Source organism: Rhamphochromis longiceps, linkage group LG20 (genome assembly GCF_057381845.1).
Source record: "Rhamphochromis longiceps isolate RC_006_pf linkage group LG20, R_longiceps_female_GT1.1, whole genome shotgun sequence".
Classification (NCBI taxonomy): Eukaryota; Metazoa; Chordata; class Actinopteri; order Cichliformes; family Cichlidae; genus Rhamphochromis; species Rhamphochromis longiceps.
The window spans coordinates 9517501-9542588 of record NC_140576.1 but is presented as its reverse complement, the minus strand read 5'-3'; the positions used below and the strand labels follow the sequence as shown (position 1 = coordinate 9542588).

Genomic DNA, 25088 nt, shown 5'->3' with positions numbered 1-25088 from the left:
ATTGTAGTGGTGAAATTCACTTGGGAGTTCTCTCTCTCCTGTTTTATTTTCATGATTTAAACCAGGTGCTAGTGACCTTACACTGGCTTAACCACTTTAACACCGAATGTAGTACATTTGAATGTACTTCATGACTGTTTTATGAGGTATGAATCTTGTATGCTTTGGTACGGTGTGTAAATTATGGGTCTAAGCTTGGGTTAGCAAATGGGAGCCCTTATGAAAAAGAGAATTTTTTATGGGCAAGGTCAGCAAATATTTTACAAAGCCACACAGAAAGTTTTAAACATAATGTACATCGAGACATGACCATTCCACATTATGACTATTGTGTTGATTTAATGTGCACTTCTTTTTTTCACAGTGTTAAAAGTTCTTGTTTATCCAGCAAGCAGGCAAGCAGGAGTGTGACATTACAGTTCGGTACAGATATTTTTGGAAAGGATATAATTTTCATCATTTGTGGCTCAGTTTGGCACTGCAATACATTTGGAAAACCAAGATCAAAATGCAGCTGAAGTGCTGACTTTCAGCAAAGATTTCACAAAGTAATGGATTAACAACTGTGGAATTACAGCCATTCGGATGTTTTGAGTTGTCCATCTGTAAAACGAAGTGTCTTGCAGTGAACACTGATGCATTTGAGTGAATCTTAGCAGAAAATACAGCTCTGGATAGGACAGTCTTTATTTTCCCTTCTTTTCTTCTGTTTACTGTATTTAACTCTTGGATTATATACAGATAAGGATAATTCCCCCCTTGAAATTTAAATTTTTTGTCAAAAACCTCTCAAATGCTTTTTAACACAGATAGGGATTTTCACTACAGAAAAAACAAAAACTACCAGGGTAAATATTCTTAGTTCCCTGAAAAAGTATTCTTTTTTATTGAGTCATACCACCAACTATGCAATACTCGGAACTTGTAAAATCAAGTTAAAACTGAGGGTTATATTCCAATTTAAACACAGTATAAAAACTTCAGTGAGGGTTTGAGCCGTCACAAGCATCATTTCAAAAACTAAAGAAATCACTTTAGACTTAAGGAAAAGAATTGCTGATGTTCACAAAGTGTCAAGAACTGGAGTGAGAACTAACATCAAGAAATTCAAAGAGAGCCACACAGCTCAGAACAAGCCTGGCAGATAGAAAGGGAAAGATTTCAAAGACTCTGGAAAGAAAACTAGTCAGAGATGTTTCTACAGACCCCAGAACAACTGCAGAGATGCGTGAATGACTTTCCCAAGTTGAGATTGTCCTCTCAAAGAAGACGATCACTAGAACCCTGCACAGGAATGGACTGTGAGGTTGTAGACCAAGAAAAACTTCTGCAGAAGAGACACCTTCAAGCCAGACTTTAGCACGCCAACCTCAGAACGATTATGCATACTGGAGGTACACCCTTTGGTGAGACGAGACTAACCTAGAGCACTTTGGCCACAGAGGTGCTGCTTATGTTTCAAGAAATGCGTGAGAGGCGTACAACCCAAAGAACGCCACCCCCACATTGAAACACAGTGGTGGGGGTATTATGCTGTGGGGATGCTTCAGTCTGGAATTTCAGATCTCATCAAGGTGGAAGATACCTCATGCAGTCAACAGCAAAACTGGGTTTGGCAGTCACTTTTTCTTCCTGCACAACTCAGAACATGCGTTGCTCCTGGTGAAGAACTACCCCCAGAAAATCAAAGTGAATGTTACTGACTGGCCTGCACAAAGCCTGATTTGAATACCACAGAAAATCTGTGGGATTAGTTTAAGACCAAGATCTGGAAGACCATCTATTTTATTTCTGTGTGCAAAGTAAAAGAATCTAAGCATCCAAATTCAAACAAGGTTATTTAGAAAGGCTGGGTTAAAAATTCCTTGCTCTGTTTAACAGCACTTTGGAAACACTTTTTAAAAAATTAAATTTTAATAGAGGGGCTAATAAATCTGTCCTCATTTGCACACCGACCTCTTAATGTGTGTTGATTCTTCTCTTGGCTGGCTGTTCTGAAGGGTTTTTTCTTTGCTACAGAAGATCCTGCAATCAGCCACCACTGTCATCTTCCATTGGGCATCGAGGCCTTGTGATGTTGCCGTGCTAATCAGTGCATTCAATTCAATACAGCGTAATTTTATTTATATAATACATGCATTATATAATGCATGTATTGTATTGTATAATAACATTAACACACACCAAATACATTATATATACTGCATATCTTATGAAACACCAGGAAGGAAGAAAGTCTGCATATTGAACTTTTTCTAGGCATCTCTGAACCAGTAATACAGACAAATAATATTCATACCAGCCAAGCTTTTTCAAAAATACAGCTTGTGCTGACATGGCAAGATAAACTTCGAATCACTTGCCCATCAGCAAAAGGAAAGGCATCTGGAGAGGCTGAGGAAATACCATAAACATTATCACTCCTGGAAAGGTTTTTGCTCATCTCTGCTCTTTTATGGTGTAGAATTAAAGCTTTACTGTAGACATAAAGAGTTCCTCCTGCTCACCTGTCCTTACTCAGAGCGCTCTGTTTGGAAGGGCTGCCTGCTCGTCCTCTGACTCCTGAGGGAAAGGCCTCCAGTACTACCACTTGTGGCTTCTCAAGGAAGCACCAGCCATTGTGGACTCCAACATGAAGCCTCCTTTCCTGAATGACAACTGTCCTTATTGCACCATCTGATCCTGGTTGTAGCTAAGAATCGGTGAAGAAAAAAAGTAAACATATATTACACTTATAATCAATAAATATTAGTATTTTATTTTTTACATTATATTTTATGTCTTTGTAACAGTGTTAGGGACTTTGTTTCTTAGTTGAAATTGATTTATAACATGAAAGTTTCCATCAGCAGCCTTGTTTACTTATCCTATTAACAAATAATTTGCTAGCTCTATTAGTATTGTAATTAAGTATTTTATCATTAACAAAAATATGTGAAAGACATCATTCAAATAATAGTGTGTACTATTCTTATTTTTTCAGTTATGTAGTTTCCTTTTGTTTAACAAACAAGTGCTGGCAGAAATGGCTTTGCCACCCTGTATCAGCTGCAGTTAATGCGCAGCTGACTGACAGCTGTTCAGTGACTGACTGTAAACTCTGTTACCCCGAAGTGCAACGCGACGCTGAACCTGCCTCTCCTCCCACTCTTTCCCATTTTTTCTTTCCAGTTCAATCTTTTCTCTCTCTCTCCATCACATCTGCTACTCCCACTCTCCCTTTTTTCCCTTCTCTTTTCGTTGTCATTTTCTCTTTCTGTCCCCCTCGCTGCTTAAAGCCTTCTCCATATCCACCCACACCTTCTCAATCAAATTAGCATATCAATTCAGCTTTGGCTTTTTTCTTTTAAAACAGCAACAGCAGAAACAGGAGCAGGAGTAACAGCCCAGCCCGCTTGGATAACTGTACGGCCCACATACATCACCGCTCGCTGCTGTTCTTCTCCTCGTGTTACATCTCTGCGCCTGCTGACTCCATCTCTGTCTCTGTCTTCATGTTTACTATCCACGCTCCTCTTGTTATCGTTGCTCATTCGCTCACTTACATTATCCAATATGTGCACAGCTCTATACCATATTTTTCTTTTGGTGATGGGGATGGAAGATTAAAGCTCTTTTGATAACCTCAAGTGACTCCTTTATTTCTCACTATCCTCTAACAAAAGAAACAAACAAAACACTATCCGCTTATTACAAGTGCTCTATTTTGTGATGAGAGAAAGCCTTGCTGTTACACATATACGGGCAACTAAAAAGCACATAAGATGCAGGTAAAAATGAATTAATGTGCCGAGTTTTCATGATGAATAATCAGCTTGTGGACCTAGCGTCTACAGTACGTTTTAATAAGATTTCTTTTGTATTATTTTAAGATTTGGTGCCTCACTAAGGCAACACTGCACGTATAGTCTGTTTTCAACCGACTCAGCTCTTGCATAACTGTCCTCCAGCTGGATCACTTAGGCTAAGGCTCTAATCAATTACTGTTTGCTGTTTTTGAGTGCCAAGACTAAGATGTACTCACACAGAGGAGTCAACATCACATGGAAGTCAATCTCGTGCACCATGCATGCACAGTGACAAGCAAAACAATTAATAATTACCAAACAAAATTATGGAAGACTAAATTGCTGTATACAGTGGTGCAAGTGAAAGAAAAAAAAAAAAAACACAGTAAACTACATTTGCCTCATTTCTAACAAAGAAGTCCTGATTAAATAAACACTAGTTACCTTGTCCTGAAGTGTTTCTCTTTGTTTGTTTTTTGGAAAGCACAGTGCAGCAATGGCTAGAACTATCACCTCACGACAAGAGAGCTCTGGGTTTAAACCTGTTGGTTTAGAATTCACCATTCACATCTGTTCCAGTTCATCCTTCACCTCCTAGTATTGCCTGGTCTCACTCTTATGTTGCTGTCACCTGGAACTGCTACATCTATCATAATTTCTCTCTTATTCTTATTGTCAAGCTGTGTATGGTTGCTAAGCCAGCACTGCACCTGCTTATTACTTTCGAACCTGAAGTCCCACAAGAAGTTAGCTCAGCCATTTTCAAACACTTTTGAGTCTTGGGGACTTTTAAGCCATTTTTGGCACATATGTTCCTGTATGGTATTTCAGCCACATGCATGTGCATCCTAAACCCTAATATTAGGTGAGCGGCTCCGACTTCTCTTGAAAACCTGAAACGTGGATCCTATCTATGGTAGACTCTTGCATCTATGGATCTGGGACAAGAAGCTTTGTTGTAGTCAGTCCAGCCAATCTGTATCTTGTTCTTTGACCTTTTGATGTTGTTTAAAATGCTGTTTTGACCCATGCTTGTTTGTAGATTTGTGTGTCTACTCAGCACAGACGCTATGTTGCTTGCAAGGAGCATCTGGGTTGCAAAGAAGTATGTTACAGATTGATCAATAGAAGTATTTTGTTACCTTATTCAGAAAGTTTGAGTGGATTGGGCCAGATTTTGATTTTATCCAGCTCTTCGTGTCTGAGACCAATGGTTGGATGTGTGCATCGTGATGTTGACTGATTCTTGTTCTGGGAAGCTGCTGTAGGCTGAAATCCACCAGCCACTTGGCATTGGTATTGCGCAAGGGTCTTTCTCCCATATGGGTAAACTGCACAGTCATAGTCAAAATTTCAACCATTCATTTTGACTTCTACTGTATTTATTGTATATAGTATAGCTAAAGTTACTGTGTGGTTATATCGTCTTGGGAACAGAAGTATCCTTCTGTCTCAGTACAGCTTACCATTACAATTTTCTACTATAAACACCGAATTGTCTTTACATTACCCTATCTAACAAAATCATGCATTTGGCTTTCCTGGCAGTTGTCAGCACAAGTGTGACAGGATATCTGTAAATAATTGCTTTCTGTGACATCCAGATTATAATTATGATTGTCTTTTCCTACACAGTCTGTCTGCTCTCGCCTCTTTTCTTCACGGAAACCAGTGGCGGGGAAGATGACAGCGAAATGGCTTTGTCTTTTGTTGGACAGGTCTACCATGAAGTGTTTCAGAGAGAAAATAAAAGACAGACAGAGAGAAAGTTGTTTATAAGAGAACATCAGTTAAAGTGCTGCTTTCTGTTCTCCCTATCCATCTCCTCACACCCCTCCTCCAAGTTTCTCTTTCATTTCATTGTTCTTTTTCCTCACACCATCAGTTTCTCTCTCTCTCTCTCTCTCTCTCTCTCTCTCTCTCTCTCCCTACCTATCTTGCTCGCTATCCTCTTTCTTCTCCCTCTTGCCTCCGTCTGCTGCCGTCACAGATTTCTTCCTCCCTCGTCTGAAATATGAATATTTTAAAGCTAAGAAGCTTAAAGGGAACAATGAAATGGCCCCCAAGTTAAATTATACTCCATTTCCAGAGTCACAGAAGAGGGACTTTTCTGAGTGATGAGCACACCGGTGCTATGTGGGTGTTTCTTTCTCTTTTTCACACACATATATAAGCTTGTTGTCTCCTACTTTAGTGTCATATTTGATATTCCCCCTCCCCAGAGCTTGCTTTTACATTGCTGAACCAGAAAAGTGCACTGTAACCAATCAGCACGGTCCCTTCAGCTGTCATAATGTACACTCGACATCTGTGTTTAAAAAAAGTGGAATTCATTTCTGATAACATGCCTAAATGCTGTTTTGTGTTTGTTGCATAAAGAGAAAGGGGGGAGGCAGAACAAGACTAATTTGCATGCTTTTGGATGCAGTTTGTTTTAGAGCTTTGTTAACAGCACAAACAAAAGCAGTGTGTTGTAAGGGAATGGTTGTAGTTGTATTTTTGTTGTCTTCTAATTAGACAAGTCGCCCTAATGTGGGAGTTGTAAGTGGAAACTAAGCATTCTGCTTATCCATCCATTTTGCATTGGAAAAACACAAAGGGTTGAAAATGCACTAGTGCCAGTGCACCACTATTATCTGTGATGGTTGGTCTCATGGCTGTTAGTCAGAAGTCCATCAAGAGTAAGCCAAAAGTGACTTGATACCAATAAAGCCTTTAGGGCTCAACAGAAATATTTTTTAAACTGCAAAACTCGCATTTCTAATGTGTCTGCAGTCTTGAGGAAAAATAATCATATTGCCTTGAAATCTGGGTTGGGGATAAAGCCCTCAGCAGAAAGTCAAAGATAACTCTGGTGGAAAACACATCTTATCTTGGAAAGAAAACCAAGTCAGAAAACAAAGACCATATATTTCTATGCACTGTAGTGAACAATAATGGCTGACAAGGGTTTGTAGTCCGCATGAGTGTGTACTTGACACATTTTTGCCTTTCTTATTTTCCAGAGTGTTTTTTTTTTTTATCATTATTTCCCTCTCTCATCTGTATCTGAATCCAAAATAAAATGGAAAAAAAAAGCCTCTGAAGTGAAGAAGTGGAAGATTATGAGTATTAACACCTGGAAACAGCATTAACATTGTCACATATTAACAACAAAGATTTTCTTAGATTCAATTTAACGGCCCAACTCCAGGGTGAGGCAAAGGAGACACAGGGGTGAGGATGAAATATTAGTAAGCAAAACTGATTTAGTTGGAGACATTGTAATTTGAATAAAATGGAGGTGCTGAAAAAGAAAGTCCTTTAGAACAAATTTAGAAATAATAGCAGTCAAAAAAGAAATGGAAAGCAGGAAGCAGCTGCTTTATTGTTCAATTTTAAGGGAAATGAGCGTAGATTTTCAGAGAAGCCTAAATTAGTTTCTGAAGGTTATTTCTTTGTGCTTAAAAGGCAGGAGCAAGCTCTCCTCGGTGGCTAACACTAAGACATATGAAACCCAATATAGAAAATGGGTCTGATCCCAGTAATAATGGGATAGAAACTTTGTTAAAGGTCGTGACAGTTGTCCTGAACCCTCTTGACTGCTGCCAGTATAGCAATACTGGGTAACATCCAAGTCAAAAGACAAAAAAAACCCTTTGAACAAAGACAGAGGTTATAGTATTTGAGGGCTGGGGTCCTGCATAGCTTCTTTTTCCAATGGCTTCTATAAAAAACGCAAGCTTTTGACTTTTATGGTCAAAAGTTATCACTCACCCATCTAAATTACTGAATTCAGGTGTTCCACTCATTTCCACAATCACAGGTGTATCAAATCAAGCACCTAGGCATGCTGATTGCTTCCAAAAACATTTGTGGAATTCCAGGGTGGTACCGCAATAGGATGCCACATGTGCATGAAGTCCGGTCAACAGTCAACTGTTAGTGGTGTTATAACAAAGTGGAAGTGATTGGGAATAACAGCAACTCAGCCATGAAATGGCTATGTAAAATCACAAAACTGAGTCACTGAATGCCGAGGTGCATAATGCGCAGATTTTGCCAACTTTCTGCAGAGTCAGTCACTACAGATCTTCAAATTTCATGTGGCTCCACATTAGCTCAAGAACAGCACACAGAAAGTTTTGTGGAATGGGTTTTCATGGCCAAGCAGCTGCATGTAAGTGCAATCCAAGCTGCATCCAAGCCTTTTGTGCCACCAGTAGTGTAAAAGCACGCCGTCACTGGATTCTAGAGTAGTTGAGATGTGTTTTCTGGAGTGACGAGTCACGCTTCTCCGCCTTGCTGATGGATGAGTCTGGGTTTGGCAGTTGCCAAGGAAAGGGTACTTGTCTGAATGTACAGGGTGGGCCATTTATATGGATACACCGTAATAACATGGGAATGGTTGGTAATATTAAAGTCCTGTTTGTGGGACATTAGTATATGTGAGGAGGCAAACTCCTCAAGATGGGTGGTGACCATGGTGGCCATTTAGAAGTCGGCCATCTTGGATACAACTTTTGTTTTTTCAATAGGAAGAGGGCCATGTGACACATCAGAATTATTGGTGATGCCACAAGAAAAACAATGGTGTGAAATGGTCTTTTTCCTGGCACTTTCCTGGGCTGAACTTTAATAATAAAACCATTAAATATACCGTATTTCCCGGACTACAAAGCGCACCTAAATATTAGCCGCACAAGCTAAAATCAGGGGAAAATCCTGTTTTGTACATACATTAGCCGCACCTGACCAAAAGCCGCAGGTGTTTCAATGTTGACTTATCATATGTAAGAGAATATGCACAAAGGGAATTGTCAGGAAAGAGATGGCTGTTTGGAGACATCACTTTTATTAATATTTTGAAAAACAAGTTATGGGTACATATTTGCACATGTAGTACATAACAGTAGCCTACAGCACACCAGAAAAATAGATTCGGACTACCTTTTAGGCTCAGGTGCAGTGACACAGCTTTAACAAGAAGAAAAGTCAGTCATTCACCATCTTTCTCTTCTTCCTGCGCACTAAAACCACCAAAGTCCTCTTCTCCAGTGTCGGATACAAACAGGCTCAGGATGGCTTCGTCATCCACTCTTCTTCTCTCCTTCGTTGTCACTTTCAAAACCAAAGAAATCCTCATTGTCAGTGTCAGAGTCGAACACCCTCAGAAGGGCCGTGGCGGTGTCCTCCTCTCCATCATGCAGCAGTCCAGCCCTTCAAAATCCGTTGGTGATCGTGGATGTTTTCACACTTTTCCACGCTGTCAGAATCCACCGGTGGAGTTGGGCATAACTTGCTTTTTGGGCATAACTTGCAAGTTTATCGCCGCTCATCATCCACGCCTCCCGCTGAACGCGTAGCGCTACTTTGAAGTTTGTTTTTCGCGCTACTTCGTACGGCACTACGTTGCCTGGCGGACGGACATGTGACTAACATACCACTCTTGAACCCCGATCCTTCCGCCAGGCAACGTAGTGCCGTACAACAGCGGAACACACAAAACAAATCGTCTTACGATATGACAAAAATCACGGACAATCCATAGAAAAGCCGCACCTGACTAAAAGCCGCAGGGTTCAAAGCTTGTGCAAAAAGTAGCGGCTTATAGCCCGACATTTACGGTAATCATCGTCTCACTTAGAGGCAAATGCCTTCATTTTCATGTGACTGTAATGGTGCTGAAACCAAGCAGACCAGTGTTTTTCTTGTGACATTACCAATAAGTTTGATATGTCACATGGCCCTCTTCCTATTGAAAAAACAAAAGTTGTATCCAAGATGGCCGACTTCTAAATGGCCACCATGGTCACCACCCATCTTGAGGAGTTTGCCCCCTCACATACACTAATGTGCCACAAACCGGACTTCAATATCACCAACCATTCCCATTTTATTACGGTGTATCCATATAAATGGCCCACCCTGTATTGTGCCAATTGCAAAGTTTGGTGGAGTGGGGATTATGACGTGAGGTTGTTTTTTAAAAGTCGGGCTCGGCCCTTAAGTTCCAGTGTAAGAAATGCTGAATGTTTCAGCATACCAAGACATAATGGATAATTTTATCCTTCCAACTTTGTGGTAACAGTTTGGGGATGGCCCCTTTCTTTTATAACATGACTGTACAAAAGTGCAGAAAGCAAGGTCCATAAAGACAGAGAGCGAGTGTGGTGTGGAAGAAGTTGACTGGCCTGCACAGAGTCCTGACCTCAACCTGATGTAACACCTTTATGATGAATTAGCGCAGAGACTGCGACTTTTGCGTTCAACATCAGTGTCTGACCTCACAAATGTGCTTCTGAAAGAATGGTCAAAAAATCCCATTAACCACCCTTAACCTTGTGGAAAGCCTTCCTAGAATAACTGAAGCCATCATAGCCCAACATCATGTCAAACTTCATGGATTAACAATGGGATGTCACTCAAGTTTGTGTGAAATACGTGTGAAAGCATATAGCAAAGCAAAGTGATTACTTTCAGCAACATAGTGCATTAAACTTTAAACTGACTGAAAACCACATCAATACAAGTCAGTTATGCAAACTATATTAAGATGAAGCCTAATAGACATTCCTGACATGAGTCGGAAAATCTACTACCAAACAAACCTAAAGGTAAAAGTATTCAAGTTCACATTACTTATTATCCAACCGTGTTATATCACTCAAAACCGGCTGTCATTACAGAGGTGCACAGTAATAATCATTTGAAGCTAACAGCACACATTCTGTGACAGTCTTTGGAAGCCATCATTAGTTATGACAGTGAAAGTGTCAGAAAGAGCTATGTAAAGAGCGAAAATGAAACCTGGAGAGAAGCAGATGGCACTTTCTCAGCTCCACACACCTGGCCAGTAACTGTAGGATGTGGGTGTGAATGTTCAGTGTAGAAAGTTACACAAATTATGATGCCAGTAATGAGTGGAGGAAGTTTCAGACACTGTTCATCCATTTGACAAGCAACTCTGGTATAGTTTACTAACACTTTAAGGCTGGGGGCAATAACATTCCCTATTGGAGCTACCTGCTGTAGTGACCTCTTGTGAATAAGAGTGCAGCTGAAAGTTACTTCTTCTATGCTGTATTTACATATTTTGATCAGGTTTCTCACTCGTACATTGATATTTATGCAAATGCTCAAAAATCCAAACAACAGTACATATGAGCAGCCTAGTGTGCAGTGTACTTTTAGCTTAAAAAAAATAATGCCACAATGCCATTCACTCAGCTTGTTATCATCAGCAGCATTGCCAAAACCAACGTCTCCAACACCTCTATTTTCTATTAATATGAAGTTAATGTTAATCGTGCAACTAGTAATGAGTGAACAAGAATGTGGTTTCAGAAAGTCTTTTTCCTGGCACTTTCCTGGGCTGAACTTTAATAATAAAACCATTAAATATAATCATCGTCTCACTTAGAGGCAAATGCCTTCATTTTCATGTGACTGAGGTGCCAAAGCAGAGGCCAGCTGAAATATATAACTGGGAAAATATTTTTAATGACTATCACTCAAACACTAATTACATCTTTTCTTACTTATCTTGACAATACAATTAATAATAGTCCTCCTCATTCCCAATCATCCACTTTATCTTACACTGACTATCTGAAGGAAATGCAGCTGCTTGTTTGTGTGTTAGTGAAAAAAACAAACAAATGGGAACTTAAAGTATGGGGAGGATTAATTACTCAGTTTACTCAACTGAAAGTGTAGCAAATAGGCAAAACCTAAACTGAATGATTATTTGGGGGGACCAGCCAACGCATTCTCATCCCAAAATGTGAAATACTGACTTTTAGCTCAGATGCTATCAGCATCACAATGATATGCACAAGGTTACTGCTAGGAGGCGGTGAACTAATCCACTTCGCACAACAAATTCAGAGAAATTATTTGGGTGTTGGAATGATTTCTGGTGGAATAGAGGTGTATACATACAAGAAGCCACTCAAACATGTGGCGTTCAGAAAGTCAATAACATTTGGTGACTTCAGAGAACTACAAGTGAAGTAACAGCTGGCGATGCGAAATTAAACTTTTCAAAATGTTGCGACCAATCAAAGTGACTACTAGTCTGACCGAAGGATACCATTCATTGACATGACCGAATGGTGAACACATTAGAGGGCTATATAGGCAACCAGAGCCTGGAAAGTCCACCACCGGCCAGCCATCAGCAATTGTTGCATGCGTACTCACTTCCTATGTGAACACCCCTTATGTTTGCCAGAAGCCAGTTTGGTTCTTATTCCATTTGGGGCTTTGTTTTAGTTACTTTATCTTGTTTTTAAGGTTTAGGCAAAGGGACAATATTGTAGTTTGGGTTAACAAATAGCTTTTCAATAAATGTACTCTGCACATTGAAAAATTATACTTTACATCTAACTCCTAACGCATTCATACTTGACCCATCTCAGTACTGCAATGAAACGTTTGCATCATGCCTGTACAAAAGGATAACTCCCAGAACTTTGATAAAATGGAAGAATTTAAAAACCTGTCAAAAGTGCAGGAATGACCATCATTTGCCTTTCAGACTATAGTATTATAATTTTTTTAATAGTTTTATAATAATGACAATTGTATTTATAAAACAGATTTCATTACACGAAACTCAATCAGCTTAACACAGAAAATGAAGAAACATTAAAAACTGTGTAGGTTTACAGTGCCTTAAGGTAGCAAAAACAGCAAAACACAACAAAAGAACAAAACTTATTAACTGTAGGCATTAATGTTTCTGTAATGGTTACTCTACGATTACATGCTTCAGAAAAGATGTGTGTTGTTTTGTTTTTTAACTGAGGACAGACGACCACAAATATAAGAAATGCGTGTTGGGTTCTGGCAAAAAGGAGACTTGGAATATTTTCAATCAAGTAAAGTATAATGCAATTAACTGATTTTTATTTGTATATAACAGCTCTGTCCAGAAACTAGGAGCACTTTTTATTGAAATGTAACTTGGTACCAATTTAGATAAAATATAAAAGGTAATTAATGGTCTATGTTTCATTATTACTACAACTTTAAATTTCCATTAAAGAAAAGTTTAAGAAAAATATATTACGTGACAAATACTGTAATTAGCAGGTTTCAGATTGGCCAAGAATATTGCGATTGTTTGTTATTTAATATTTTCCTCCATCTATGTATATATTCCTCATGAATACAGAAAAATGGTTCTTTACTGGTTTCAGGACAAAATAATTAAAAGCAAAACCACCTTTATAGCTTTTGCAGATTTTTTCCCCTGATGCTTCTGAGGTTTTTTTTTCTGCAAGGCACCATTAAAAGCTGTCAGCTATTAATCAGTAAGTTTTCATGTCAGTACTTTGTGAAATCAATGTGTAGGCTGTTGTAACAGGTAATAATAACTCTACAGATGGCAACTGTCATCTCAAGGGGCGTGTGTGAGTGTGTGAAAGAGAAATGGCAAGAGAGTGTGAGAGAAAAAAAGCAGTTGAAATTATGTCCCACAAGAGTTTTGTATAAGCCAATTACCAAGTCAGTTATACAACTCCAGCATATTTCTCTTACCTTTGAAAACCGGCAAACAAAGGGAAACACTTCTGAGCTTTTATGATCATACACTTCTCACATAGCCAGGGAGAAGATGCGAGCTGGTAATTTACCTTTTTTTTTCATGTTTTAACCTGTTTGATCTGTGCAATCAGGGCACACACCTACAATAGAAACCTTTGTTTTGTTTTTTGAAAGAGTCATGTAATATAGGCAGATCAAGCTTCACACACCTTTAAATCAAATGCATCCATGACCTGTGTTCATTTTCACCCATATCAAGACAGTGAGTGAGTGAGTGAGTGAGTGAGTGAGTGAGCGAGTGAGTGAGCGAGCGAGTGAGTGAGTGAGCGAGTGAGTATGTGCTCCTACCCACGCAGTGGATGTTAGCTCCCCCATATTGAGGGTGAGTCATTTGTGGCAAGAAACAGTAGCAGCATCATTAGCATGCTGCTCTCATCCTCCCACTCCCCTACTCCTTAACAAATTTTAACTGGCACAGAGCTTCCACCGATAAATCACTGTTGCCCGACCGCTGAAACACTTCCATAATTCACCAACCAAAAATATTGAGTCAAACACACACTCATACTGCTCCCTTTCCGTTCCCCTCCCCATTTCATTCCATTTGTCCCTAAGCGTAGCGTAACACTTTCAACCACAGCACATGGAGTTCTACACCATCATGATCACATTATGTTGTCTCACAGTTGGTCCGACTTGGAAGGAACCCCTTAATGCTGAGTCCAACTATGAGCACCAACAGCACAAAAATATGTGATATCATATCATAACTTTAAAGGATAAGGTTGTTTCTCACTGACAACACACACCAGGAAGAAAAAGTCCATTTCATGTTATTTTTTTAACCCTAATCTCTCTGTAGTACTCAGATCCAAGCCTAATTATTTATATTGTAGACAACTGTTTTTTTGTTTTTTAATGAGTCACAATTCAGAATTTTCTTTGAAATTTGTTAGGGACAATTTTAACCTCAGTATTAACAGTACCAAAGGATCATCTGTGTAACTGTGTGTTCAATATATGTGCTTAAGTAGTGTCGCACCACAGAGCTTCATTTTACAAAATTAAAAACGAGGATTTGGCTGCTCATGCAACACAGAAGAATTAATACATTGTGAGTTTTGGCATTTTTAGTTGATTTGGTAACAAACACAAAAAGGAAATTTGTTTTGGTTATGAAATGTCTGTGTGTTATTTGTCTGTGATTTACAGCTCATATAAGGCCCTTTTAACACCACTTAGATCCCAGTCACACAGGCCTAAAAAGACTGGTGGGTCACATGGCAACTGCTCGGTAAAAACGAATATTCCCTAAACATTTGAGTAATTGCTGAGACTGCTGCCCATTACTCTCATTAATTCCTAAGCCCCAGTCACACAGCCTTAGAGACCAGTCAGTGACTCCATGGTAACCATCCATCACTAGGGAAAAATGTGTATTCCGCAATCAGGTTGCGAGTTGTTGCAGACGGTTGCTGGCTCTTGCTAGATAAAAAAAAAACAAAAAAACAAAGACTCAGGTAGAGGTATGTGGTGCTGCAACGAAAACCCTCATATGTCTTGATGCATTCTCAATCATCCAGGCAAGTAAATCTCCAAAGGTTGATTCTGTTCATCTGGACGTAGCGTTTTCAGTGGGAGAAACGTTTTGTCACTCATCCAAGTGACTTCTTCAGTGTCAGCTGACTGCAGGTTTCTTATATCCTATAAAACAGTACATTTGCATAATGACTGAAATCGGCACACTGAAGGAACAATGGACCTCCCAGCCCATTGTTCATTCAGTGCCGATTGTGTCCCTTTGAGCAATATGGCTCATTTGAAACAGTAAAACTTAGTATTGTTGACAGCCCAAAATGTGATGTCCCCATATGTGGACAGCAGGTCTTTGGAGGTTAAAGTAAAAGTTGTGCCTTTTGGAAAATGTTGCTTTAATGGGTAAGACAAGTTGCACTTTGACATTTATACATACATATATATACACATTCCTGGTTTGTGTCGGACTTTGTCTGGTTTCAGTACAGCTCAGGAGATAGTCAGTGAGCGTTTGCAGACAAGTTGGCATCTTCTATACACACAATACAGACAACCATATCTGTAGTAAGGATGTGTTTGTTCTCTTTGCTACCAGTCACATCCAGCAACCACTCACCAGCCAGTCAGAGAATATAAATTTTTGCCTAGCCACCAGGGGGTCACCAGCCAGTCTGTAGGCCTGTGTAACTGAGGCTTAAGGTGATGAGCAATAATGAGACACAAGGGCTAAATGATATTTAGGCAGCTGTATCAAAATGGATCTGAACCATCAGGTTACTTCTATACTTCCTAAAATGTAAGGCGATTTCTAGAATTAAAAAATTATAAGGTTGCTAAAAAACAAAACAAAACAAAAAAACGTAATTTTACATAATCGCCGTTTTAATAAAAATAAAAAATGTTTCTTCAGCATTACAGTCAGGAAACAGCCAGCATGAGGTGAGTGAAATGATAATCCCTATTGAAATGATAATCAGCAGTAGCAACTCTTCCTGCAACAACAGCTCTGCAGCGACAGTGCATAAAGCAGGCTTAGTGGAATATCATCGATAAATGACATTTGATTCTCGTGTTCCAATTTCTGAATAGTTTATCTTACAGTGTCACAGTCAGCGGTTTTGACACATATCTGACTCACACTGGTCAACTATCCTTAAGTGACATCTGTGCTCACTAAAATGGATTTTCTGGAATTTACATAGTCCCATTTACAGTCCTCACTGGAGGCTTGGCAGCATGTAATCAATAAATGACCACAGAATGTAACACTTTAATTTCTCTATCTGGACTCAGTTTATTTTACATTTCCATACTGGCTATTCAAATTCTATAAAACTAATACTTAAAAAATTTAAATGCAATACATTGTTTTGTAAAAAATACATATATATTTATAATGATTTTCCTTGCATGTTTAGAGACCTTTTAAATGCAGGTGAAAGAGTGAAATCAGTGTTTTTGCAGAATTTTTGTTTTTCAGGAGAGCTTTATTGTATTGTATGGTATTGCATGTCATCTGAAACAGTGTTCAAAGACACTCAGAGGGATTTTAAAATAATTCATGACAGAGAGAAAAGAATCAGTTGAAAATCAATTAAATAATAATTTCTTGATGATGTTTAAAGTTTATCTGTTTCCTGATTCAACAGCTGGGCATTTCTTGTCTTGTCTGACTTACAGTGTCTATAATCAGTTGCAGTCTATCTCCTCTAATGATTGGATCGTCAATCACTACGAAGACCTGGATCCCATGAATATTTTATGCTCGCCAACTGCATTAAACCCTGTTCTTTTGCGCTGCATCAGTTACATGGGTAAGTGGCCTGCAGTCAAACTGGGTTTCCTTGGAGAACAATGTGCAAGAACGCTGCTTTTGTTCAGAAATGTTCAAACAAAAAATGCTTCTTTTTTTCTTCTTTTAAATACTACCGCGTCCACAGGGGCAGTCCTACTTTGAGTGAATTTTCTTCTTTTAGGACAAATGAAAACTTCCCCGAGCTTTGTTGCCACAGTCTTTCTCCGTTCATTAAATCAGCCTAAGGCGTTTTGTTCTGCTTGCGGCGCGGCATTGGTCCTCCCCTGCTCTTCTCCTCCTCTTCATCATCTTCTGTTCTATCTGCTCTTTTGATCACAAGCTAAAATGTTACATACATTCTGACAGGATCTCAGGCCCTTTCAACAAGCGCAATAGGTTTTATTGAAGATATAGGTGAGCGGGTGCTACAGGTCACTGGAGGTGTAAGCCTTTGGCTTTGGGGAATGTAGACAAATTCAAGCATCTCTGAAGAGTAGTGTTAATTTTTTCTCTCTCCCTTTTTCTTTTTAAACAGGGGGTCAGAGTGTGTTTGAAGAGGTCCAAGACTGCAATTTAAATTAATCTTGTGCTCATTAAACTGTTATATAAAAGTAAAGTAGCTACACTAGTCCACATAAAAAAGCACATCAACTAGGGCACAGGCTGTATAATATATGGGAAAGTGGACTGTAGAAAGAAGCAACACTGGGATAGTTTATTGAGCTAAAAATAGAAATACTTATGGGGAGATTAAGTGAAGACGATATGTTAGACAAGCAGCCAGTATAAGGATTTTGTCTCATGCTGTACTGTACATTCATCTGCTTCCCCATTCCTTTTCATTTTTGCTATTCCATTCCTGCCTCAGTATCATTTAAGCACGCTAGCATGGAGTCACACACATTCACTCTCTCACACACACACACACACAGACACAACGGTAAAACCGAGTTGGTGTGTGAGGTGTCAGCATCACTTCAGAGACAGCTTGATGACAATCCAGCTGGAGTCACACTTTAAAGGTCACACACAGATCACACACACACACCCTTTCTCTTTGTCTGTCTGTCTTTCTCTCTCTCTCTCTCTCTGTCACACACACACACATGCGGACACGTTTTAATTAAAAGCTGCAATCAAGCTGACTTCTGCATGTATTAACACCTCTTGCAGACGTGAGAATGTCGTCATATTGCTGAAGTTATAAAAGTCTGGAACATTTAACTCATCTACGCAACATAGGCTGGTTATGAGGACCTGCAAAGAACATCTCACCAAGGAGGGAAAAAAAGTGTGAACGCCAATATGAGAAAATTAGTCATGCTAGCATGACACTTTGCTCACAGAGAAAAAGTTGTAGTCTACTTTCCCATATTTACACTTAGGTACGGAAATAAAATATACAGAAATAATTTCAAACTGTATGCATGCAACAAAAACTGGATTGAAATACAAGAAATATCCTTGGAAACGAGAAAGGGGACAAAACATAAAAAGGACAGAGCTGCCTGTAAATGCTTAATGATTGAAGTGCCAAAGGGAATAGGCCTGTTTGGAAAAGAAAAAAAAACTGGGTTAGTCTTTTTTTTTTCAGTTTTTACTGAAATATGTTTCATTAATGCAAAAGTAGTGGAGACAAAATCCTAACTGACTGTTTGATTGTACAGATCAATCAATAATGTTCTAAAGGGAGGTTTAGGGCTGCATGACCTGCATATACAAGCGTATGTAAAACCTTGTGAAATTACAGGTCCTTAGCTCCACTAGCATTCTCTTCAATCTTCCATCATCACAAGCTGACTGTTGTGCTGGCAGTAGGTTTTGTACCTTGATACCTTTGGTCGAGTTTACAACAAGACTACTGAGATAAGAACCACCATCCAACTATAAGTCAGCCAAAAAAATAAATGAATAAATAAAATATTTATTCTTCTGTGGATCTTTTGCATTATTGAGATTCTACACAGTTCTATCCAAAAGGAATACAACTTCTATGTAAAAAATTAGACCAATATTTATACTCGCTGTCAACTCTGTGCTGGTATATAACAACTATAAACCACCTTTTTATGGTATGAAAAATAAGCATCTAGTTTTCACTCAAAATGAGAAAAACACTTGCCATATTTTTTGTCATTACTGAATTACAGTGTCCTGCTATGAATGCACCAGACCAGAACCTAAAGGAGCATTATCATTAACAATGCGTAACATAGCAACGATTTGTCACAATCGTCGGTATTTTACACGATGGGATGAGAACGTGTTGTGAAATTTAAATGCTTCACTGTTCTTCCTATGCTGCTGTTAAGTGGCCATGTCTGTATGTCTGAACCTTTTTCCACCGGTTGTTTATAAAAAAAATTTTGTTTGTGTTGGCTTGTTCTTGTCACAGTACACGCATGCGTAAAAACCACAATGAGTTTGGACCTTTGTTTTCACGCTGTTATACAGATGTTGGTCCCCAGTGTCAGAACAGAAATTGTGCAAAATGTCTTTTAAATTATGCTGTCCCATTGTTTCTGGAGTAATCTACACGGGGACCTGAACTTGTCGTAACACATTACTGTGGGATGATTTACAAAAAGTTTATATTGTTCCCTTTTTCAGTGAGATTGCTCTTGAATTTTTACTTTATGACATATTACTGCATATGATGTGGATGCTGTGTTTATTTATTTGTGCTGTGTGAGAGTTGCATTTGTGCGATTTCTTTTGCTAATAATCTGCTGTCCTCTTGGCCAGGTAATTTATGAAAACAGATTTTTTTGATCTTAGTTAGGCTATTACATGGAATGAATAAGATACTGATTATTTAACATTAACATTATAATGCAACTGTGGATTAAAAGTACAACGTCCCTGCACTGGAAAAAGTCAGCAAATGTTTTGGGCCATTTCTAATCAGATTTGATTGATAAGTACTGTTATTTTCATTTGTTTTTTTTATTTTGGTTTAAAATTCAGTTTAATTTATTTCAGTTTTCAGATTAGTTTTGTTTTGATTTTAGTTTTAATTTTGGCTATTGATGGCATTTGTCAGCTTTTAAGATTTAGAAAGTCAATAACAGTACAAGAAATACAATAGACCAAACACTTGTCCTGTTTGTGTTCACAGATTTTACCAACACTGAGTTTTTCAGTTCTGCTGACTACCTAACATTGTTCTATACATGCAGTTTTACACACAACCGAATTCTTAAAAAAGAAGATAAACACCCATAGTGTTTTCAAGATGGCTACGATTGACAAGATCTGCCTTCTTGAAGAATTTTGGTTATTCCATCACAGACACACTTACAACACCTCCTACTATTTGCTCCACTTAATCAAATCTACTCTCCTTTAGTCCCCTGTGTTTGAGTTTGGGGATCAAACCCAGCAGTATCAAAGAGCAGGCAGAGAGGGATATGGAGTGACAGTGTTGTCATATCAATTCCCATCCTTACTGGAGACACATCTCACTTAGGCTGAAGTGAACAGATAGGGCCTGTGCGAAGCCATTGTACATATAATTGCTAGTCCAAAGCTGCACCTGTCAAATACGGTTAACCATCTGGGTTTCCACAGACAAGAAAAAAAGAAAAGAGGATAGATAAGCTCCATTTAGTTTGGGAGGTGATGTGGCTTAAATTGCAGTGGCAGCTGTAAAAGGGCTCTGGCTCGCACACTAAAGAAACGGAAAGTGAGATAGAGGAAAGTAGGCCGGAGAAAATAATCTTGGCAGAGGTATGTCAAGGCCATCCTGGTCATCTTTAATTTGAGGAGATTGGTGAATGGCCACCTCACAAGAATGAAATCAGGACTGTACGTATGCATCGTACATGTATCTTCATAAAAGGGAACCGTAAGGCAATTTGCTTTTCCCAAGTAAGCACCACATATACTGTACATTTAAGGGAAATAGGATGTAAGATGAGGAAAAGACATGCTTTATGAGTATATAGTTCAAAATGACACTTTGCCAGTATATTTTTTATCAATGGAATATCGTTTTTGACTGCAGTAGCAATTTAAATGCTTCCAACTGCAGAGCTCCGCATGAGAATATGGACTTTAAAGAAGATGAGACACAGATCTGTGTATTTTATGAAAAACAGTCATCTAACCTTCCCTGATGTGTCATCTGCAAAAACTATCAAGACTGTGTGTGTGTTATGAAAGCTTGGCCTTACTGTGTTCTGGCAGTCAGCATTGATCAGCTGCAGCAGCTGGCTCTCGAACTTCTCCAGGGACGGCTGAAGGGAGATGGTAAGTCTGTTCAGGGTGAAGGGCAGCGTTTTGAGCGTCTGAGGCTTCAGCAGAACATCTCCTGATGACAGCGTGAACATAACATCAACTGACACACACGCCTCAATATTTACACGATTTTCCTCAGTCATATTTAGAGTGCTTTCCTAGACTAAATTGATTTCTTCCCTGCTCTGTTAAATGTGTTTTCCGCTCAGAAAATGTCTGTTCCATTTGGACTACTGTGGAGGAGAAAACACCATCTAGTGTAATACATGCAAGCTACAAGTTCTGAAATACATTTCAGTACAGTTTGTTCATGACCCATTTGTAAAATTAATTTTCCATCATCCCCAGAAAATGGCATCGGAGAAGTTCGAGAAACATGAAAGACTGATTTCAAATGAAAATGCACAGCTTAAAAAAGCAGAATCACTGTGTGTATACTCCGTGTTTAATATATAAAAGTGAATGATATGTGCAACAAGCTTATTCTGGATTTTTTTCAGTTTTATGAAAGATTTATTAAAATTCTCTTCACATAAAGTAAGGACAAAACATTATGTGCAATCCTGGCAGATCAGCCAATCTCAGTGCCGCATCAGCTGATGACTCTGTTGACACCTTTCTAAAATCCAAATCAGGATATCTGCAAGCTGCTTTACGATCCACCTCCACCCTAGCTTCTGTATTCATGCTTTATTGCACCTAATCCACATCTGTTGTTCTTGATACATTCTCTGTTCTGTGCCTGCTGATGTGTTATCCGCACCTTTAGGCTCTCATGTGTGCATGTGGAAACTGAAGAAGGTCCCATAACAGAACCAAGTAAACTACAACTACAAACTACAGATAGAAATATGGGCCTATATGTGCTAATTGTCTTTGTAGTCCAGTTTAATTTGCAGTAGTTTCTGAAGCATCACATAAGCTACCTTACAGCCATCAAGGAAAAAGAATTTCATAACATTTGGAAGGTTCAGTGTCTCCTGATGTCAGCTGAGAATTACAGCTGTCAAGATTGATGAGCTGAAAAAGACAGTCTGAAAATTCCAGCTTTCATCGAAATTGATTCCGACCAAAGCGTCTGACAGGAAAGAGCGACAATCAGCGAGTGAGTCAGTTGGTCAGTTGTGCAGCTGCAGCTCAGAATTTCGAGCCAGCTGTCCACTAATCAAAAGTTCTATCAGCTCCTTCAGTCCGCATGCCAATTTGTCCTTGAGCAAGATATTTAACCCCATAAAATTGCTGTACTGAATTATTTCTTCTTACATTTAAAAACAATATGTAACATTTAAAGGATCTACATTATACACTGCAGTTATGGTCAGAGGTTTACATACACTAATCCTGGGCATGAATGACATTTGTATTTGAGGCCTTGAATGATTTCTTTGAACTGTCTGTTTAAGGCACGATATGCTAAAGGAAACTTAACCAAATATTAGAGGAGTCTATATAAGTATTTGAGTCTGTATGTATAATTTTAACCCTGTGTGCATTATAGAAAATACAAAATATATTCAAACTCATGCAACCATTTTTTTTGTTTTTCATTAAATTCATTCATGCTGTACAATTATTATATCGTGGGAAAAAAATTTTTTAAGAGCACAAAATTATCATGATATTCATGTCCATGATGAGTATGAAAATGTCTGACCACAACTGCACAAACAGGACTTAAAACACATCATATAGAACAAACTGAGGACTTAAAAGTATGAAAGTGGTTAATATGTACTTATCAGCAAGTAATATAACACACTTCCAAGCAAGGGAATTTTTCAGTAGCTCAGCAGTCAGGAAAATAGTGACTGCCAGGACAGCAACAGAAAGGTTTCTGTCCTGGTTTGACATATTAAAAAGAGCTCAAAGACATGCTGCTATATCTCACCCCCCTACATGGTCTAAGACAATTGAATCTAAGCTGGCTAACATCTTAACAGACAGATTTTGGCTGCTTGTGGAAGATGGATAGCCGTCATTTTCTGAGATATTGAGAATTTTCAAATCACATAGAAATATATGCGGCATCTAACACACTATCCCTGGTATACATCAACACAATGTTCCTTCAGCCCTGTATTGCATGTCTGTAACTGACTTGAAATAAGAGGTCATAATTAAGCTAGTTACAGATATACACACATACACACACACACACATATACATATATATATATATATATATATATATATATATATATATATATATATATATATATATATACACACATATATATATATATATATATATGTGTATATATACATATATATATAAACACCCAGCACGCCCCTGCGGGCGGTTTATCCTTCAAGCTCGGGTCCTCTACCAGAGGCCTGGGAGCTTGAGGGTCCTGCGCAGTATCTTAGCTGTTCCCAGGACTGCGCTCTTCTGGACAGAGATCTCCGATGTTGTTCCCGGGATCTGCTGGAGCCACTCGCCTAGCTTGGGAGTCACCGCACCTAGTGCTCCGATTACATGAGGCATGAGGCAAATGGTGGTCACACCAGATACTGACCGGTTCTGGGTCCCCAGACCCCCAATAGCGCAAAAAACTGCACATTCCAGGGTGGCCTTTTGTTGTGGGCAGTCTGAGGTACACCTGTGCACTACTCATGATGTCAGATCAGCATCCTGATGTGGCACACCTGTGAGGTGGGATGGATTATCTCAATATAGCAGATGTGCCCACTACCACACATTTGGACTGATTTGTGACCACTGTTTGGGAGGGATGGTTATATTGTGTATCTGGAATGAATTTGAGGTCTCTACGTCCATCCCATGGGGAATGGGAGCAGTAACAAAGGTGTTGCGTTTATATTTTTGTTGAGTATGAGTATATATATATATATATATATATATATATATATATATATATATATATATATACATATATATATATATATATATATATATATATATATATACACATTAGGGGTGCAACGATATTCGTATCGATATTGAACCGTTCGATACAGTGCTTTCGGTTCGGTACCCATATGTATCGAACAATACAACATTTGTAATTTATTTTATCAATTTTCCTTCTGACGATGCTGTCTGTGTTGAGCGCTCAGTGAATCTGTGTTCGACTACTCCGCCTAGGCTGCACTGTCGAGCGCAGATCCACTGAGCGCTCAACACAGACAGCATCGTCAGAAGGAAGAGAGCAGGGCAAGCTAGCGAGACAGAAGTTAAGCTCTACTTGCAACAGGCAAGTTGAACCTCATTCAGATCTGGCGTTTGGAATTATTTTGGTTTTCATGTGACGTATGACCCTGAAGGTAAGCGAGTCATGGACTAAAGTAAAACAGTATGTTGGATGTGCCATGCAATGCTCAATTACATTGGTGTGAACTAGTGTGTTAGCGCAGTTAGCTCGTTAACGTGTTTGCCGTCTAGCCCCATGCATGGAGCGATCGGCGGTAGCTCGTTAACGGAGATTTGCCGTGTTGTGGCGTTAAGGTCATTTCAACGAGATTAACCTGAAAGCACTAGTGGGAACACAACGAATATGACTGCACATTTACGCCGACATCATCCTAGTGCAAAGACAAAAACAACAAGCATGCTACTAACTTTAGCCGAGTCATTTAGACAGCTGTTAGCACATGATTCTCCTTATGCTGCTGAGAATATAGCCCAGAAGAAGCGGATAGTATAGCTTTTATTTTGGAAAGAGCCATTTCTCTGTAATAAACTCTCTTTTCCAAAGATGAGTGATTCCTCAATCAGATACAGGGCTTGCAATATCGCTAGCCCGACGTCCCGGAGCTAGCGATTTTTTCAGTCGGGCTACCAAAATCTATCTCTTCCCTGCCCGTCGGGCTATTGTAGGAAAAATATATGTCAATGCTTTTGCATTCTTTCAGAAATGTAGCTGGGTAATTATGTCATTGGCATCGGTGAGCCACTGTCAATATGTGACATATTGAAGTTGCGTTTGAATTTGCGCTTGTTTTTTTGCTTTCACTTTGCAATCGTGCGAACTGTGTATAGAGAGCGACAGCACTGATCTGTGAGTGATGATAATTTGTGCACCAATTCCTCTGACATCGTCTTATTAATCGTTAGCTTACTATGCAAACATGACAAGTGAAATCTCCCGCAGCTTAAACATGTGAGAGGTTGATCGCGCAGAGAATCGCTGAGCTTATGTGAGTGAGCGTGTAAAAGCATTTCAGTTCTGCTGAGCCAAA

General features: G+C 39.1%; 1 protein-coding gene across 3 annotated transcripts in view; it reads right to left on the bottom strand.

Annotated features, from left to right (window-relative positions):
* The window catches only part of nphp4 (nephronophthisis 4), a 184374-nt gene that overhangs the window by 114729 nt on the left and 44557 nt on the right, over positions 1 to 25088 (bottom strand). For 2 of the 3 annotated variants that reach the window (XM_085394895.1, XM_085394896.1), the window contains exons 6-7: positions 20826 to 20962; positions 2508 to 2692 (exon numbers count right to left, since the gene is read on the bottom strand). In XM_085394895.1, coding sequence (XP_085251021.1) covers positions 2508 to 2692; positions 20826 to 20962 — 322 coding nt within the window. The remainder of the gene's footprint in view (positions 1 to 2507; positions 2693 to 20825; positions 20963 to 25088) is intronic. The other variant, XM_085394897.1, reaches the window with a different exon arrangement.